The 19,777-nt window shown below is 37.6% G+C and overlaps 1 protein-coding gene across 1 annotated transcript in view; it reads right to left on the minus strand.

Annotated features, from left to right (window-relative positions):
- Positions 1 to 469: 469 nt before the first annotated feature.
- The window catches only part of LOC115454085, a 55,108-nt gene continuing 35,800 nt past the window's right edge, over positions 470 to 19,777 (minus strand). Inside the window, exons 32-46 of the mRNA XM_037437243.1 lie at positions 19,475 to 19,572; positions 18,487 to 18,609; positions 17,497 to 17,722; positions 17,069 to 17,164; positions 15,955 to 16,079; positions 14,636 to 14,758; positions 13,913 to 14,135; positions 13,266 to 13,417; positions 12,799 to 12,870; positions 12,000 to 12,086; positions 10,747 to 10,855; positions 9,315 to 10,087; positions 8,202 to 8,402; positions 7,662 to 7,779; positions 470 to 4,658 (exon numbers count right to left, since the gene is read on the minus strand). Coding sequence (XP_037293140.1) covers positions 4,480 to 4,658; positions 7,662 to 7,779; positions 8,202 to 8,402; positions 9,315 to 10,087; positions 10,747 to 10,855; positions 12,000 to 12,086; positions 12,799 to 12,870; positions 13,266 to 13,417; positions 13,913 to 14,135; positions 14,636 to 14,758; positions 15,955 to 16,079; positions 17,069 to 17,164; positions 17,497 to 17,722; positions 18,487 to 18,609; positions 19,475 to 19,572 — 2,705 coding nt within the window. The 3' untranslated portion in view covers positions 470 to 4,479. The remainder of the gene's footprint in view (positions 4,659 to 7,661; positions 7,780 to 8,201; positions 8,403 to 9,314; positions 10,088 to 10,746; positions 10,856 to 11,999; positions 12,087 to 12,798; positions 12,871 to 13,265; positions 13,418 to 13,912; positions 14,136 to 14,635; positions 14,759 to 15,954; positions 16,080 to 17,068; positions 17,165 to 17,496; positions 17,723 to 18,486; positions 18,610 to 19,474; positions 19,573 to 19,777) is intronic.

Consider the following 19,777-nt stretch of genomic DNA (forward strand, 5'->3'; position numbering starts at 1 on the left):
TCGAATTGTTCGGGTCAAATCTTGCAACAGAATTATAATAACTAAAAATAAATTATTGTAAAAACCATTTTTAAAAATAAGCTTTTATTGACATTATAAAAATCTATTATTCTCTCTTGTTGGACTTAGTCAAGATAGTCTAAGACTGTATTCTGTAATTATTTCAAATTTACAGTTACTTATAAACTTGTTATAGCGTTAAGAGGTGGTTAAGAATTGCTTAAATAGCTGTCACAAATATCACTGGTTCCTAGTTTAAACCTTATTAAGAGACAAGATGGCGGGTTTTGACTTACAGCTGCTATGTGAGACTGAGAGATAATGATTAATACGTTAAAAAAGGGCGATTCACATTATTTTTAATGTTTAGACCATTCTATAGTGTAATTTTTTTGAAAATAGTTTTCTTTCAATCGCCTTCCAGGCGTCCATTATATTCTGTAGGGATGGGACAAATAAAACACAAATATCGGCTATTACAATATACACTTTACTTACATTACAACCTTCAGCGACAAACATAGGACCGCTGACTATTAGTTATACGAATAAACACGCATCAGCTGCGCTGGCGCACGCTCGCGATTTTTTGTCGCACGACTGCTTTGTCAACAAAGATCGATTTTAATCTGCAATTTCTAAACACGACCTATCGGAATTAGGATGGCTAGTCCGGTACAGGTCGACATTTTATGAACTCTATAAACGTCCTTATGTCTGACTGTTTAGAATCAATCGATTGTCTTTACCCGCTCGCACACTATCGACAAATCAGTCGCACGACTCGACGGCCACACAAAAACTGTATCAACAAAGTCTTCAGATTTCTATACAGATTAGTTCCGAACCTCACCGCCAATCGCAACGGCGCCAGCGTCGCTGACAAATAACGCAGTTTGCTTATGTTTACAGTAGATTTATGAACTCTCTTTATTTCAATAATACAATTTGCTAATGTCAGTCCGTTTGGTTTAACGCCCCGTGTCACTTTGAGCTTGTTTCTGTCTCTTTTCCGCTCGCTGAGAGCGGGAGAGACAGCTAATCGATACGTCACCGTTGTATGTCAAAATTGAGGTTTTTCCACTGTTTAGTGAAAAAGGTCATTAGTCAATATAATTTCCATCTCATTCAGAGTATGTCACTATTTACTTCCATCCTTTTTTAACTCTATGAGAGTGAAAGGGGTAGAGCATAGGGTCGATATTGGTATAATTTACAATTTTAACGGTCAAATTATATGTCCATCCTTTTTTAACTCTATGAGAGTGAAAGGGTTAGAACATAGTCAATATATTAGTACAATATATGATTTAACACTCAAATTATTTTTTTCGTCATTTTTATCTCCAATTGATTTCTGTCTTACATTTTTTTAAATCCTTTTAATGCTCTTTCTCTTTCTAGTTCTTTAAACAGACCACACACGTCACGACAGTCGCACGAATGTACAACAATTAATCATGCATTGATATTACAAATAGTGTGTAGTCTGTTTTATATATATAAAAGACAGAAAATATTTGAGAATCGTCAATTGTATTGCATGTTTGTCATTCAATATCCCTTTCTATCTCCTTAGGAATGAAAAAGATAGCGTTAGTCAATATTTTCATCTTTGTCACATAGTTGTAGTTAATAATTTACCGTCTCTGTTTATCTTTTAGTAAAGGAAAGAGACAGCATACTTTCTATATTATAAAATATAGTTTTGTCATGTCACATAATTAGATGTAAATAATAGAAATAGGTTTGTACTAATAAAATGCAAGTACATCATTCAAAATAAATTTTTGATCTCTTTCTAAATCTCCAGGATAGATAAAGACAGCATTATTCTATATAATTATAAATAAATATTGAATAGATTTAATTATTAATTCCGTCTACTGTGTGAAACAGATAGCATACTTTCCAAAGCCATAAGTAAGCCATCTCTTTTCAATCTTATCGAAGCGAAATAAAACAAATATATACGAATATACGTGATCAAATAAATTATCGAATATCGATATCAATAATCAGTATCGGGCAGTTAAATCAATTAACATCGACACATAACGTATCGATAGAAAATGTTGAGTATTTCACATAATCGATTATAGAATGCGACTTCACTATCGATATTTAGAGTATTATACAGTGAAAACCGGTGAAGCGGACACCGAAGAGATCACTGAATTTAATCGCTATATCCGATAGTCGTTATAACCGGTACTTCGCTATAACCGGAGTCGTTATATCCGGTTTCTACTGTACACACTTTACACACTAGGCAATTATTTCTCTGTCATTTACGCTATTTTGACTGAGCGTAACATGAATGTAATGCAACGCTTTGCGTTTAAAACAGAAATTGTCATACAGATGCCATTCCACGCTAATTCCACGAAGATGACGTAACACGGTACGAGTTTACATTATCATAGAGGATGAGGCCTTGTATATCAACTGATACAACATCCAACATATTAGGCGCCGTTGAAGTGTTACGTAACGTAACTTGCAGGGGGGGGGTCTCGTAAAACGTTACGACGCGTTACAGGCGCGGGAGGGAGGATTCGTACAACGCGTTATGTAACATTGTTTTTTTATTTTTAAAACTATAAAGATATTTTAGCGACTTTCCGGTACTTTGCGTGACATAATTGTGAACATTAGAAAAAAAAGTCACTTTAGAGTTACGTAACTTATGTAGCGAGAGTGGGGGTACAGGGAAACGTTACGGCGCGTTACATGGTCGGGTGGGGGATTAAAAAAACCTTAAAAAATTGCGTTACGTAATAATTGAACGGCCTTACATTGAAAACATATAAATGAACATGATCAAAGATATTAAACTATATAGTTAGTTATAGAGCGGACATCAGGAAGTAATTTTTGCTCCAAAAGTTATTATCGATTGGTAATAAGTCTTATTTGAAATGTCCGTCAAGATGTCACAGCGTCCTTAGATGTTAATACAAAAAAATATTTACAGAAAATATGCTAATATTCGCATTAGAAACGTGCAAATCACGATATGGAAACAATATGAAGTATTTTACAATGTTTTCTTAAGTTTACGCGAATGTTAGACATTTCAAATTAAACTATTTGTCGGATTTTATCGCGGTTTTAATATTTTACTTTTCTCCCGACGTTTCGAAGACTTTGCAGCCTTCATGGTCACGGGGTTTCAGCGGTAAAATATTAAAACCGAGATAAATCCGTAAAATAGTTTAATTTTAAATTTACAATGTTTTGTTATTTCCAATTCCTCCCTATCTATTTGATTATCGTTGCGGGATAATGACATATTAGTTTTCCCTGAGACTCGGCGAGCTTCACCGCTCGGTGTCATACCATGCCACTGCTGATCCTTACAGGACTTGTAGCGAATGTGAGGGCGGGAAAGTCTCGAGAAAAAAAATTCCCAGTAGATTGAGTAACCATCACATAAGTGCAACATTTTTGTATAACAATCTAACTAATGTCCGCTCTATATAAAAAAACTTTTTGAACTTCATAATTCTTTTTTACATAGTTATAAAGTACAGTCAAAATCGATATAGTAATTGTGAAACTTATTTGACAATTTTTTAAACAGAATACAAGCGAATCTCTACTTTATGTAACATATAGTGTAAATAAAATTTTATTAATTTTGAAACTCTACCAAAATTAAGATACATTAATTAAGGTCATGAATACGTTTATAAAATATAATATTCGGCATATCAGTGTGAGGTTAATAGAAAGTATTAAATAAGGGAATAATTACACTTATTCAGCTTTTCTCCACAGAAAACACTAGTTTTGTAATGATTTATTATTTTCTTGTAAATTGAGTAATAATGTCGCGTATTCTCCGACCAAATTTCTAAATCTACTGAGAGGGTCGATTCACTATCGTATGCGTTTTAATTTATTACGTTCCAATTTTCTATTTCTTCTGAAAGAAGCGAAACTATGAAAATATTGAACATACGACTGTCCAAATACTAAATGAAATTATTTTACCGTGAGCAATCGTTTCTTAAGTAAAACGGAACTATAAGTATAACCAGAATTGTTCAGCGAAACGCGAATGAAGCTGAATAATTAGTTAGTCCCTTACGTATGCATTCATTACGATACAAATGGTATATGTGTGTACTTTCTATGTAGTATTTTTTATTTAAACACGACAAAGTGACTCCACTGGACCTGATGGTAAGCGGAGTTCCAATAGAATGTCGACTGACGAGAGATCACCACTCGACAGGCGACACAATTATTCCTGTTGGAACCGGATATGTTTACCCAGTTCTCTCGATCATCTCTCGTGAGACATATTGGACCCTATTCCACTTACCATCAGATGAAGAGGGCTCAGTGCTTTACCAGTAAAAAAATAAAATAAAAAAAAAAAAAACAATAAAATTAATAATGTAAATGATCGATTTCTTCACCGTATTTTCAGTAATCAAAAATTGCCAAAGTTTCACTAATGTCAAGTCATTACTTATGATTCTGTCTCAACGCTGCGGCGATGTCGCGCACGTCCAACTGCACTTTGGGCTTATGTTGTGGAGGTTCAAAATAGAACTCAAACCGTTTGAACGACTCGATCTCTCTCTCGCCAGCCTCCAAGGTCGACAGGTTCGTTATTGTCCGATCGGGGAGGAACACACTGGACTCTGCGAAAGAGAAATATAGATTGCAGTGGCGAATAATCAAATTTTTCAAACGGTAACCCGAAGCAAAAATACCTTAGTTAAGGTTATAGCTTAAGGTCCATTTTTCATACATTTTGTTTCACTTTTAATCTGGGTAACTAAACAAGTATTGACAAGTAAAGAATTTGAATTCACGTCTAGTTAGTGATTAGTTCTCGTAGTTGAAAGAAAAACGTAAAAATAATTAATATGCATGGTTTTTCATCAATACTTGTTTAGTTACCCAGATTAAAGGTGAAACAAAATGTATGAAAATGGACCTTAAGCTATAACCTTAACATGTAGAGGCTAATTAACACATCCTGCATCGGTAAACGGTTGCAATACGCAGTCGTGTCTTTTATGATGTCCTTGGTCTTTATGCATCGGCGCGTCAACAACGCGCGATTCTCAAGTAAATATACGATATGTGTTGTAGGGACACACTGTATGTTTCATGGAGTTTATATTTTGCTGAACGTACATTTCGTAGCTGTGCGGGAGTGTGCCCGACAGCCGTAGTCCGTCGTTTCCCGTCACCCGTCACGCTAAGCCATACCAGACCGTTGGGTACCGTACACATTCTAAGTACTAAGCAGTAACTAAAGTAACAAATGTAAAAGTGGTGAACAATATAAACTTTATTATTTCTCTGGTGAATTTTATTTATGCAACCTTTCTGATAGTCAAGTGAAGGGGTTATAGAGGCAACACACTAATACAGCATTAGTGGTCCAATACCAGATAACCCACAAACTCCACAGTGTCATAAACAATGTAATAAATCATGGATTTTCGTTCTGTAAACGGTGTTTTATTCCTAAAAAGATTTTGAATATGGCTACGTATAATATTAGTTCAAATTACGACTTCATTATTAAATATAATAGAACTTATTTCTAGTTACCTGTAATCGACACTAACCCCCTTATTCATAGACGTTTTTTATCTAACGACCGAGTAAAGCTGTCATAACAAGTCTGTTTCTCAGTGCTGACGGCATGGCAGCCTTCGCAGTGCATAGACATAGGGCCGTTGTGATTGGCTAATAATAATAATAATAATAATATCAGCCCTGTATTATATACTCGCCCACTGCTGAGCACGGGCCTCCTCTACTACTGAGAGGGATTAGGCCTTAGTCCACCACGCTGGCCTAGTGCGGATTGGTAGACTTCACACACCTTCGAAATTCCTATAGAGAACTTCTCAGATGTGCAGGTTTCCTCACGATGTTTTCCTTCACCGTTAAAGCGAACAATAAATTCACAAAGAATACACACATGATTTTTTTGAAAAGTCAGAGGTGTGTGCCCTTGGGATTTGAACCTGCGGGCATTCGTCTCGGCAGTCCGTTCCACACCCAACTAGGCTATCGCCGCTTTTTGGCTAGTATTGAGATACAATAATAATAGCCAATCACAACGGCCCTATGTCTGTTTCCCAGTGCCGTTGGGCACTGAGAAACAAGCTTGTTATCACAGCTTTACTCCGTCCTTTGATAAAAAACGTTTATGAATAAGGGGCAGCCCCGGATCTTGATTTTTTTCGGGGCGGAGCAAAATTTGGAAAATGCCGCCTCTGCCCACCTATATTTTTATTTTTGTCGTTATCATCATTATTTCGCGTCCAGCGGGAAATAATTTTAAGTATTGGATGTACTGGATGTCTCAGTAGTCAAAGTTGCGTTATATAAGACTTATGTATTTCTCTGCCAAGTTTAAATTTGCCGCCCTCTGAATTCGCCGCCCGGGGCTTGGGCCCCGGCTAGCCCCCCCTTAGATCCGGGGCTGATAATGGGGTAAATGTTTAATAATATAAAATACGAACACTATTTTTTATGAGCGTTCCACTCAATACAATATAACAGAACTAAAGTATCGGCAAAACATCACACCGTAGGTACTTGAGACCGAAATGTTTACATTAGACAGAAAACAAAAACTAAGACAAACGTAAATAAACCTAAATGGGAAGCCGGTAGGACTAGAGTTGTATGGACGCTTCGCTGCTGATAGATTGCATTTAAATCTATTATAGACATTGACGTATATTCTAAAGACACGAACGTCCATATAAACTGTTTGTTCAAAATATGAACTAAAATGGCAACCAAAACGTCACTGTTATAACCTATTTGTTCACTTGAACAACAAATAATTTTACTTATTTGACTAATGTTTTTTACTCAAATCCAGGTTTACACTTAGACTCGAGTTCTTATAATAATGATGAGCGCCACTCCGTACACAACCACAAGCTGTCAATATTGGCCATACTAGTCAGTTTGACTGGATTGCAGTTCAATTCAGTTGAACACAGTAAATGTTCGGAACGCCAAATCTAGTACGTAGTACATATATATCGATGGTTATAGATAAATATGCATGTTTGAGGAGTGTTGCTAGCGTATAAATTATACTATTATGAAACATGTATTTACTTGGTTCTGGCCATTGAGCCACTATAACCATCTTCTACTGTAGTCATGTTTTTTCATATATACCTAATTATCTATCTAAATTACCGTATGATATCACGTGACTCACGAGTAAGATGCGGTGAATCACACTTAAACTGCGATCAAACAATATGCTTACACATTTTTTAAATACCTAAATATATATCTAAATATGTCACGTGACTCACGAGTCAGATGCGGTGACTCACACGTAAAAACTGCGATCAAACAATATGCTTACACATTATTTTAAACACCTAAATATCTATCTAAATAATCGCATTATATCACATGACTCACGAGTCAGATGCGGTGACTCACACATATAAACTGCGATCAAACAATATGCTTACACATTCTGTTAAGCACCTAAATATCTATCTAAAGGATCGCATTATATCACATGACTCACGAGTCAGATGCGGTGACTCACACATAAAAACTGCGATCAAACAATATGCTTACACATTTTTTTAAACACCTAATTATCTATCTATATAAATGAATTATATCACGTGACTCACGAGTTAGATGCGGTGACTCACCGGTGTTCTGCGCGGTCTGCGGGTGCATCGAGTCCGACCACGGGTGTCGGCTGAACATAGACTCGTCTGCTTGCAAGCAGTCCGGGTGGGACGGCTCCTGTTATGGGAAAAAATAGGTTCAATACATCTGTACGGTTTATGCTATACAAACCGCACATTATCGGGTATCGGATACTGTAAAAAATATACTTCTCAGCCTCCAGTCGCGCGAATAATTATGATTCTAGTGCAGCCATACTCAACCTTTTTTTACTAGAGCCAAAAAACGTTACAGTCCATGGGATCCCGGACCGCAAGCGAGAAATTATTAGTTCATAAATAAAACGCAAATAAAAGGTTACGATGTATTTATTTTATTGATGAGAACAAGATTGGAAAAACTATAGATAAGTACTTTCACTTCTTTTTAATACTAGCTAGTTTTTTGTCTTTTAGCTTCGACTCCCGAAACAGTAAAAAATAAAAAAAATCTAGATTCTATTATCGACAAAAAAAAACCGCTAATCAGGAACTTCCTACCTGCCCCTTGTAGAACTTCGACTCGGTCACGTGGTGTATCGTCACTTCATTGTTCAGCTTGGAGCCGACGCGCAACCTCTGAAAGTACGGCAGTTGGTCCCCGTTGGCCATGTGGTTGGGACCAATGTCGTCAACTTTACCAACGTTGGCACCAATGTCCGACTTATCGCTGAACAACGCGTTCCTGAAGACGTTTCTGTCCTGTGAATGGAATTTAATTGAAATGTAAAATAAAATATATCTTTCATACTTTTTTTCCCATCACAGATGCATGGGAAATAGGATCGGACAGCCTTTATCTATGGTCGAACTACTTGCAAGTTAACTATAGTCTAACAAAAAAAAACCCACGCAAAAAAAAATTATCCACAGAGGTCATAAATTATCTATGGTTTAACTTGCTCGTTAACTATAATCTGACCAAGAAATATAAAACTCTCACCATGTGATAATACTAATTTCTTTGACTGACAACATTAACTTTGAAATGTGGAAGCAAAAACCTCAAACTTGGTTTTTTATTTCCCTAGTCAAGGTATAAGAATTTCCCGCCCTCACACCCACTACTACAACTCCTGTGAGCCAGGATCGAAGGCAAGACACAGAGCAGTGAAGCTCGCTGAGTCTCAGGGAAAACTAACTTTGTAATTATCAGGGTACAAAATAGTTCACTTCGGATCTAAAGATATTTTAATTAACTTCAATATTTAAAGCGGCGATCGCCTTGTTGGTTGTGGAACGGACTGTCGAGACGAATGTACGCATGTTTAAATCCGAAGGGCACGAACCTCTGACTTTTCTAAAAAATGATGTGTGTATTCTTTGTGAATTACCGCTTGCTTTAACGGTGACCGATTGCTTTTACATCGTGAGGAAACCTGCATACCTGAGAAGTTCTCTATAGGAATTTTCGAGGGTGTGTGAAGTCTGCCCGCACTACAGCGTGGTGAACTAAGACCTAATCTTTCAGTAGTAGAGGAGGCCTGTACAGTGGGACAGTATATAATACAGGGCTGATGTTATTATTATCAATATTTTAAACTCCTACCCACTCGACTGGCAAAAACACTAATGAAACCGTGGAGCAATTATTAAATATAAAAAAAAAATTACCTGCAAACCAAACGGCGTGTACAATCCCCCGCTGAACTCACTCTCGTCTCTTTTCAAAGGCGTACCGATCGGCTCGGGCCGCTGTATCGGATTAGCGAACAACGACGAATCGTTCGACTCGAAACTCCTCGACTCGCTCGGACGCGTTCCGATCGGATTAGGCGACACCACAGGCTTCGGACTACTGTTGTCCACGTAGTACTCCGGCGTCAGAAACGACCTCTGCTGCGTGTCCTCGGGCGTCTTGAACAACGAGTAACCTTCATCATTCTTCTGCGTGAACGAGGCGAGGTTCGAAATCCGGCTTTGGTAGTCTTCGTGTTTCGGCGAAGTCCGCTGTTCCACCACGTAGTTGTTCGGCTGGTAAGTGTTAGGATTGACGTAGTTGTACTGCTGGTTGAACGGTGTCACAGTATGCGGCGTCTGACTGCGCATGCCCATCAAACTTTGCTGATGCATTATCGACATCAAAGGATTGCGTATGGTGTACATTCCGTTCGACGTAGGTGTTATTGTCGCTTGGCACGCGTTCGGCGGCATTGGTATAGGGTCGGGTAGTCGAATCTGCTCCTTCTTCGGCGCTGGGTTGTTGGTTATCTGCACCGGTGGTAGGTTAGGGTGGAACATCGGGTTGCGCAGCGTCACCATCTTGGTGCCGTCCGCTTTGGTCTCGACTGGTGGTTCGCTAGCCGCCTTTTTCGCTTTCTTTTTGGATTTCTTCGATTTCGCCGGCTGCGGAGGCGGCTCCGGTATTAGAATTGTCTTCGGTTGTTCTAATGAGAAAACGATATTGTATTAGTAATGGCTTTTGACTGCAGTTTCGCCAGAGTTAATTTTTTTCGAAACAAAAAATATCCTTTTATGTGTATGCTATTAGTGATATAAATTAAAAATCGAATTAATAGTTTTTAAGATTAGCGCGTTCTATTAAACTGTTTAGCTTTATATCTAATATCCTATTAATATTATATGTACAAAATTTTGTAATGATGTATGTATGTTTCTTCCTCTTTCACGAAAAAACTACTGAACGGATTTGGATGAAACTTTCCAGTAATATTGGTTATATATCAAAACAATACATAGGTTATAATTTATAATAATTTTGTGTAATTTGGTTAATATAACGATACATATCAAATAAGTCGGAAAAAAATGTTATTTTGGCGTACGCTGCCTAAACCGTTGGAGTTAGACAAAGATGATGTACCGTAGGATTGTTTGTCTTAAATAGTTCTTAATAAAAGTCCTCGACAGCATATATCTACCTTTTATGTGGAAGCCACTATGACCAAAATAATGAGCAATAAATATAATTAAATCGGATATTTTATTAGCGGGACTTTTATCCCGGAAAACACTTTCACGCAGGCAAAGCCGCGAGCACAAGCTAGTAGTAATATAGATAGATTGACAGCGTGTAAGTGCTCACCGGGTTGCGCGGTGCTGAACATCATCATGGCGGGGTCCGCGTTGATGACGGGCGGCGGCCGCGCCACCGGCGTCGGAGTGGCCGGCAGCTGGTTGCACTTCCACAGCGGCTGCGAATACATGTACCAATTTTTTTTTTTTTACTTCATCCTTATAGGACAGGCTATAGTCTTACGACCATACTGCCTAGTCTTTGTATACATGTACCAAATAAATGAAATGTTTTTTTTTTTTATTTTTTATTATAATTGATTTAAAAAAATGTCAATGAAGTCTATCTGAGAGCATATCGTCGGTTGTAAGGTTAATTGACTTAAGCGACCCTTTTTTTTTTATTAAAAAGCGACATTATATTCGAAAAATTTTGAATAAGTTAAAAAAATCACAGAAAAAGTGCTGATTTTAAATATGTATAAAACGTTGTGTCGCAAAATGTCGCGTCAATTTGCCTTTCACCTATGGAAATAAAAAAAAATGACTAGATTCAAAAAAACAGAAAAAATGCTGATTTTAAATATGTATGAAACTTTGTGTCGCAAAATGTCGTTGAAGTCAATTAACCTTTCACCTATCGAAATAAAAAAAAATACTAGATTAAAAAAAACACGGAAAAAAGTGATGCTTTTAAATATGTATGCAACTTAGTGTCGTGAAAAAATGTCGATTAAATATATTTGCCTTTCACTTATCGATATTGTTTCAAATAAAAAAACATACAAATAGTTTAATAAATGATCGAGTTTTGAAATAACAAATATACGTATAACATCCAATTGAGAACCGGCTCCTTTTTTTTGAAGTCGGTTAATAAGAGATTAAATTATCATTTAAAATTTTTTAATTTCAGAATATTTCAACTATAAATAAACTCTATACCTTTCCTCCTTTATATTTGAATTTATTCCAGGATGTTATCCATACCAATCGACTTGCAAGTTATTAATCACTACATAGTATAAAACAAAGTCGCTTTCTCTGTCCCTATGTGTGATTAAATCTTTAAAACTACGCAACGGATTTTGATGCGGTTTTTTTTTAATAGATAGAGTGAATCAAGAGGAAGGTTTATATGCATAATAAAATCCATTAAATAGTGGAGAAATACTGTTATTTTGTTATGTTATACCCGTGCGAAGCCAGAGCGGGCCGCTATGTTTTTATATACAACGTTCACAGTTTTTCTGTAGTGTATTTAGTATCAGCATTGCACCCGTGCGAAGCCGGGGCGGGTCGCTAGTTTCTTAATATACTCACCACAGACTTGATAGACGGTGGTTCCTTCTTCTCGGTGGGTTGGACTCGAGTCAGCGTGATGCCTGGAGGCAGTTTCAGATCGGCCACCTGACGAAGAAAATATGTGTGAAAATTACAGCTGAAAATACAAGTTATTTTCAGATCTAGGCGACAAAAAAAGTTGAATCAATAAGCTAGTTAAACTCGAATGCACAAGTCGAGCTGCAAACTGCAGCTGCGGACTGCAAACTTTAACTGTTTCTATGAATTTCTATGAATAAAGAAAATACAAGTTATTTTCAGATCCGATAATAAACCTATTAAAATAAATTTTATTTATTTCTTTATACATATATTATTACACCATAACAGTTAATACTAATGCGATGTTATACAGATTTACCCCCTTATTCATAGACGTTATTTATCTAAGGACGGAGCACTGCTGTGATAACAAGTCTGTTTCTCAGTGCTGACGGCATGGCAGCCTTCGCAGTGCATAGACATAGGGCCGTTGTGATTGGCTAATATTGAGATACAACTTGAATCTAATTGGCTGTCAGATAAACAAAGCTGAGAAACAAACTTGTTATCACAGCAATGCTCCGTCCTTAGATAAATAACGTCTATGAATATGGGGGTAAGGAATTAGTTAAGCACTTCTGAAATTTTATTTGCAACCTTTTGAGAGTCAAGTGGAGCATTACTGAGAACAATTTTAAAGATAATAATTAGTACCCCAAATCACCACAGGGTTGAACCCCACGCCTGTACACGCTGGTTGCACTAACATCACTTACGTTTAGTATATCATGGTTACCTGTACCCCGCAGCTAAGCTGTTCCATGATGCTGCAGGACGCCGGCTTCTCTGGCTCCGAGGCGCACTGGTTCTGTGATGGAGAGCAATAAATTGAAACAAAAAAAAACAACAAAACAAAAACACTTTTTTAAAAAACTAATATTACAAAAAAAAATTTACAAAATGTTTTTTTATTCAATAAAAAGGTTATGTAAGGAAGCAAGTTTGTGAAAAAACACAGCCAAAACATGACGTGACATTGTAGCCAGTATAACTACTGGGTATAATAATTAACATCTCATGTCTCAGACGTGCGCAGTGGAATACCAAACAATACTTTGTAATTCAAGATGGTGTTTCTACTGTTTATGGGTTGTATCGCTTACCATCAGGCGAGCGGCAAGCTCGTCTCATCATTCGAAGCAAAAAAAAAACACAAAAAAATCTTTTAAAAAATAAAAAAAATATTGTCTTCAATGTTCTTACCTTCTTACTAACGATCTCTATAGTCGTGTCGGGCGTGATGTTGATCACTTGAGGCTTCTGTTGTTGCTGTTGTTGATCCTTCTTCTTGTTGTCCTTCTTGTTGTTTTGTTGCGCTTGCGGCTGCTTGGCGGGCTTGGCGGTGGGAGTTGGTGCTGAAAAAAAAAAACAAACATTAGTATTAAAATAAATAATCAGTCCGCCCCGTGACCATGAAGGACCACTTCGAAACGTCAGAAGAAAATCCTACTGATATTATAAATGCGAAAGTTCGTGAGGATGTATGTATGTATGTTCCTCTTTCACGAAAAAACTACTGAACGGATTGGGATGAAACTTTACAGTAATATTGGTTATACATCAGAACAACACATAGGCTACAATTTATAATGATTTTGTGTAATTTGGTCATAATATAACGATACGTATCAAGTAAGTCGGAAAAAAAATTATCCCTGAAAACTCCTTCACTAGAGTGAAGCCGCGAGCAAAAGCTAGTACAGTATAAGTTAAATGACAACCAATATCAGATTGCAGTACACTTCCTTTGAACACAGTGAGCGTTCGGAACACCAGATCTAGTACGTAGTACATATATATCGATGAAACAAGCCCTAAATAAATGCATTTAAATAAATAATTCCACTTACCATTCTTCTCCTGTTTACTATCCTTCTTCTTTTCCACGACTTTCTCTTGTTTTTTCTCCTTTTTGTCTTCCTTTTTCTTCACCACGTCAGCCTTCTTGACCGGCTCCGGTTTCTTTTCCGTTTTCTTCGTCACTTCCGCTTTGGGTGTCTCAGCTTTTTTCGCTTCGGCCTTTTTCAGTTTGGTTTCTTGTTGCTGCTGTTTCTTCTTCTCTTCTTCTTCAGCCTGAAATGTATTTGTTGTACGTTTTAATTTATTATTATTAAGTAAATTATTTTTAAAAGTACAGTCAGCCAAAAAAGTAGTCTGATATAAGAAACTGGAAATTAAGTTATTTTTTTATTGCTTTGAATGACGAGACGAGCTTGCCGTTCGTCTGATGGTAAGCGATACGACCGATAAACAGTATAAACACCACCACCTTGAATTACAAAGTGTTTGGTATTCCACTGCGCTCGCCTGAGACATGAGATGTTAAGTTTTATGCCCAGTAGTTACACTGGCTACAATGTACAAACCGGAACACAACAGTGACTACACAATGCTTGACAGGAATAGACATTGCGGTGGTACCTACCCAGGACTCTCACATATGAGAGACCTACCACCAGTAAAGTGTTGCAACAATTATTCATTGGTCTAACTCGGCAGTCGTATCGTCCACTATCAAGTGATCGGATAATTTTGTCTTTTAATGTTAAAAAACCTTTTCCCGCCATACTTACCTGCATCTTGGCGAGTAACCTCTTCTGTTTCTTGGACATGGTGCGCGACTCTGCGCCCGCGTCGTTCGCCTTCGAAGGCTCCTTTGGTTTCGGCTCCTGTTTTGGTTGCTCTTTAGGTTTTTTCTGAAAACCGAGTGTACACCAGTTTTTGTAGTCACATGGGAAAAATCAATGGTATGTTTAGTTATTGTCTACCGATTTATATTACAGTATATTAGTATGTGATAAATAATAATATCAGCGCTGTATTATATACTGTCCCACTGCTGAGCACGGGCCTCCTCTACTACTGAAAGGGATTAGGCTTTAGTCCACCCCGCTGGCCTAGAGCGGATTGGTAGACTTTATATACCCTCGAAATTCCTATAGTCAATTTCTCAGGTATGCTGATTACCTCACGATATTTTCCTTCACCGTTAAAGCAAGCGATAATTCACAAAGAATACACACATATCTTTAGAAAAGTCAAAGTCAGTCAGTCAGGCCGTTCCATTACCAACTAGGCTATCGCCGCCTTTTTGGTATGTAATAAGATTGTGTAATTATTCTACGTCTAAATAAATAACATGGGTGGTTATTTACATTACAATCTTACTCCTGACTGCCTGTGGTGTGCAGTTGTTAGCGTGCGAGTAAGCGCGCGCGAGTACGTGCGTGTGCGCGTATTTTTTATGCGATTCCACCATGATTTGCTTTTTTTTTTTTATATGCTACTGTTGTTATAAATCATGTTGGTTATTGCTATTTTAGGTGTAATCTTTATTTGATTTTAGATTATTATTTTTTTTTTTTATTTTTATTGATTTTGTATTACCTTTGTTTTTGGCATACTTATATGATACTTTGTAAACATTTAGTGTAAATTATGTACGGTGTAATATCTTATGTTAGTTGTGGTTGCCTGTAACTGGGTAGTTTGATTTGTGTGTTTGCTTTCTTTTGTTCTTAATGTACCCACTGGCGATCCAATAAAAATAAATAAATAAATAAATTTTCTCAATTGATTCATTAAAAATATTCACACTAATACGTAGTTTAATATTGATATCATGTTTTGCAAGTAGTAGGTTATATTTTATATCCGCCTGTATAGCGACCCGTACACAAGGTGTTACAACCATAGTGGCCCACGTGTCGCGTTCCGGGATCAGCCTGTGTATATCCGATTCCAACAGGCATAACTGTGTCGACTGTCAAGTAATCATCTCTCGGCAGTCGACATTCTATTGGACTCCACTCCACTTACCATCAGGTACAGTGGGATCAATTTATCATGTATAAAAAAATACTTAAATTCATTAGCAGTTCTAATAAGGTACCTTTTCTTTATTGGCGCCCTTCGCCAGCTGGTTGATGTGCGCTATCGCCTGCTCCCAGGTCTGCTTGCGTTGATTGTCAATTGTTTTCGTCGAGGCCGGCGCGGGCTGCTCGCACGCTGTCATTGCTGAAGATTAAGTTTATATGGTTTTAATAACGTGTAATTTGTCTTAAAGCCGCCGACAGACGGAGGATTGGCGTCCCTATCCTTGAGGTTAAAACGCCTCCTGAGATCATGATTTTGTTTGCATTGCTATGGAGGGAAGTGGACACGATCACGATCCTCAGTAATGGGGGAGCAATTAAGAAGAACATAAGTCTTAAAAATACAGAAGGAGTCACGATCCTCAGTAATGGGGGAACAATTAAGAAGAAGAACATAAGTCTTAAAAATACAGAAGGAGTCACGATCCTCAGTAATGGGGGAACAATTAAGAAGAAGAACATAAGTCTTAAAAATACAGAAGGAGTCACGATCCTCAGTAATGGGGGAACAATTAAGAAGAAGAACATAAGTCTTAAAAATACAGAAGGAGTCACGATCCTCAGTAATGGGAGAGCAATTAAGAAGAAGAACATAAGTCTTAAAAATACAGAAGGAGTCACGATCCTCAGTAATGGGGGAACAATTAAGAAGAAGAACATAAGTCTTAAAAATACAGAAGGAGTCACGATCCTCAGTAATGGGGGAACAATTAAGAAGAAGAACATAAGTCTTAAAAATACAGAAGGAGTCACGATCCTCAGTAATGGGGGAACAATTAAGAAAAAGAACATAAGTCTTAAAAACGCAGGAGGAGTCACGATCCTCAGTAATGGGGGAACAATTAAGAAGAAGAACATAAGTCTTAAAAACGCAGGAGGAGTCACGATCCTCAGTAATGGGGGAACAATTAAGAAAAAGAACATAAGTCTTAAAAACGCAGGAGGAGTCACGATCCTCAGTAATGGGGGAACAATTAAGAAGAAGAACATAAGTCTTAAAAACGCAGGAGTCACGATCCTCAGTAATGGGGGAACAATTAAGAAGAACATAAGTCTTAAAAACGCAGAAGCAGTCACGATCAAGCCTTAAGGAAAACTCTTGCGCAAGCAAAAACTAATAGCTATAGTTACCATTCACATTGTGCTGGTTAGTGGTCACGGTTGGCATGGCCAGTGTGACCGCGCCGTCGCCCGCCACCCGTCTCACCATCACCATGTTACCGCCAGCTGGGGGGTGGACAGACATATATCATCAATATAGAGATCGGTTAACGAAAACTCTCAGATACAATTTTACACAGCAGTGTCGAAGGGTCAATATAACCAAATTCCTGTTTGCTTCTTTTTATGTAGAATTTATATAGGATATAATGATCATTACAACGACTTTCCGCTTTGATGCATATTAACATCTCATGTCTCAGGCGAGCGCAGTGGAATACCAAACATTTTGTAATTCAAGGTGTTGTTGTTTCTACTGTTTATCGGTCGTATCGCTTACCATCAGGCGAACGGCAAGCTCACCTCGTCATTCAAAGCAATAAACAAACAATACTTACTCATGAATGCCTCGGCTTTCTCTTTCTCCATCTTCTGCTTTTCAATCTCGATCATTTGCAACTGTCGCTGCCTTTGCATCTGTTGCTGCTGCTGTAACTGTTGCTGCTGCTGTAACTGTTGCTGCTGCTGTAACTGTTGCTGTTGCTGCAACTGCTGCTGTTGCTGTTGCTGTAACTGTTGCTGTTGTATGTGCTGTTGCTTCGCCAATAGAGCTGCTTTCTCCAGCTGGAATTAAGAAAAGATCTGGTAGTGTTAGCGTAAATAATAATTATTATTACTAAGTAACAATTAAAATTACTTATATAACCATGGACATTTTATATTAGGGATACAATTTATAATGAATACAAGGTACAAACCGAAGTAGCCATCTCGGGCTGGCAAGTAGGGGGAAATAAAAGGATAACGCGTCGCGATCCTCACCGGTGAGGACATGAGCCCTAACCTAGCTAACCTACCAGGCTTTCACTAGCTTTTGCTTTTTAGCGTTGGCCGCTACGTGCGAAGTCTATAGGTAGATGAGCGCGAATGCAGTGCGGAAAAAACAACAAGTTAAATAAAGTTTATTCACAAGACACAAAGAACAGTTCGCACACAGTACAGTATCATAGAAATAGAAGGAAACTTATTCATAGCCGTTATTTATCCAAGGACAGAGCATTGCTGTGATAACAAGTCTGTTTCCCAGTGGCATGGCTAATATTGAGATACATTTTAAATAATTAATTATATCCTTCGTACACCTTATGCTTCCACCTTATTATTCCGTTTTCTCTTATATCCATCCCATGGTTGTCTGTAACAGATTGCCTTGTACGATAAGACCGCCATTTGTACTTTTATTTTTCTTGTTCTACTATTTTTATCCCTGGTGTACTTATTGTAATAAATAAATAGGAATGTATGTTATGTGAATGAGTGTAATGTATTTGTTTGTGTATGCGTAAATGTGTATGTGATGTACGGGTAGCCTGCAAGTATGACTGTACCTTGGACTGCGGAGGCGGTCGCTCCGTCTTGCCCTGCACCGCCCTCGCTTCTGCCAGCTGCTGCTCGCATTCCTCCAGCCTTTTCATACAGTCCTCCACCTGCTTTTCCGCTGCATTCATTTCCTGTAAATAAAGAACGGCTTGCTAAATAATTTCATACTCTATAACAGTGGTGGAAGGTGTAATTTTCCGAAAGGGACCCTGACAACATATAGGTACATATATGCATGAATTTGGTATACAACTCGTTCTAATTATAGTTAGATTCTACATAAAAGGTAGCCGAGAGGAATCTTGTTATTTAGACCCTTTTATTTCGATATTGCGTTACTAAATGAAACCAATGAAGTTGTGACATACTTACTTAAGATTTGACGACAATTATAAGTATTTTTTTATAGTTTATTGTGACGTAAATGCTTTGAAAATTTTTTATATTCTCTTGAAGAAATTGTAATTTTGCACACCATCTTTTGGTTAAATATGGTTACTCTGAGGAATTTCATGTTTGGTCATCGTTATTTACCCATATTTGCAGAATAAATATATCTTTATCTTTTTTTATTATTATTACTTTGAATGACGAGACGAGCTTTCCGTTCGCCTGATGGTAAGCGATACGATAAACAGTAGAAACACCAACACCTTGAATTAAAAAATGTTTGGTATTCCACTGCGCTCGTCTGAGACATGAGATGTTTATTATGTCCAGTAGTTACACTGGCTACAATGTTCAATCCAGAACACAACAGTGACTACACACAGCTGCTTGACAGAAATAGACATTGCGGTGGTACCTACCCAGGCGGACTCTCACATGAGACATACCACCAGTAAACGTAAACCAGCACCACACCAGTAAACACTTTGTGTAAGGTGATCACTGTCCTTAAACCCCATCATTAGAGGTGGTCATTATTTCTAGACACTAGTAGATGACAGCAAGCGGTTTTTTAACATACATCAATAGTAATACGGTGGTGTTTACCTTGGCCGTGGTGTTCATGAGCGTCGTCAGTTCACCAAGCTGCTCCGCTACAAGTTGAACTTTCGCTTGTTGAGTTGGGTTTAGTTTTTGCTTCTTGCCTGTAATAACAATCATTCTTTATTTATTTATATTTGTTGTAGTATATTATTGTATTTAATTGTAATAATGCTTAGTCACTAGATAGTATAAAACAAAGTCGCTTTCTCTGTCCCTATGTATGCTTAAATCTTTAAAACTACGCAACGGATTTTGATGCGGTTTTTTTAATAGATAGAGTGGTTCAAGAGGAAGGTTTATATGTAT

Source organism: Manduca sexta, chromosome 1 (assembly GCF_014839805.1).
Source record: "Manduca sexta isolate Smith_Timp_Sample1 chromosome 1, JHU_Msex_v1.0, whole genome shotgun sequence".
Classification (NCBI taxonomy): domain Eukaryota; kingdom Metazoa; phylum Arthropoda; class Insecta; order Lepidoptera; family Sphingidae; genus Manduca; species Manduca sexta.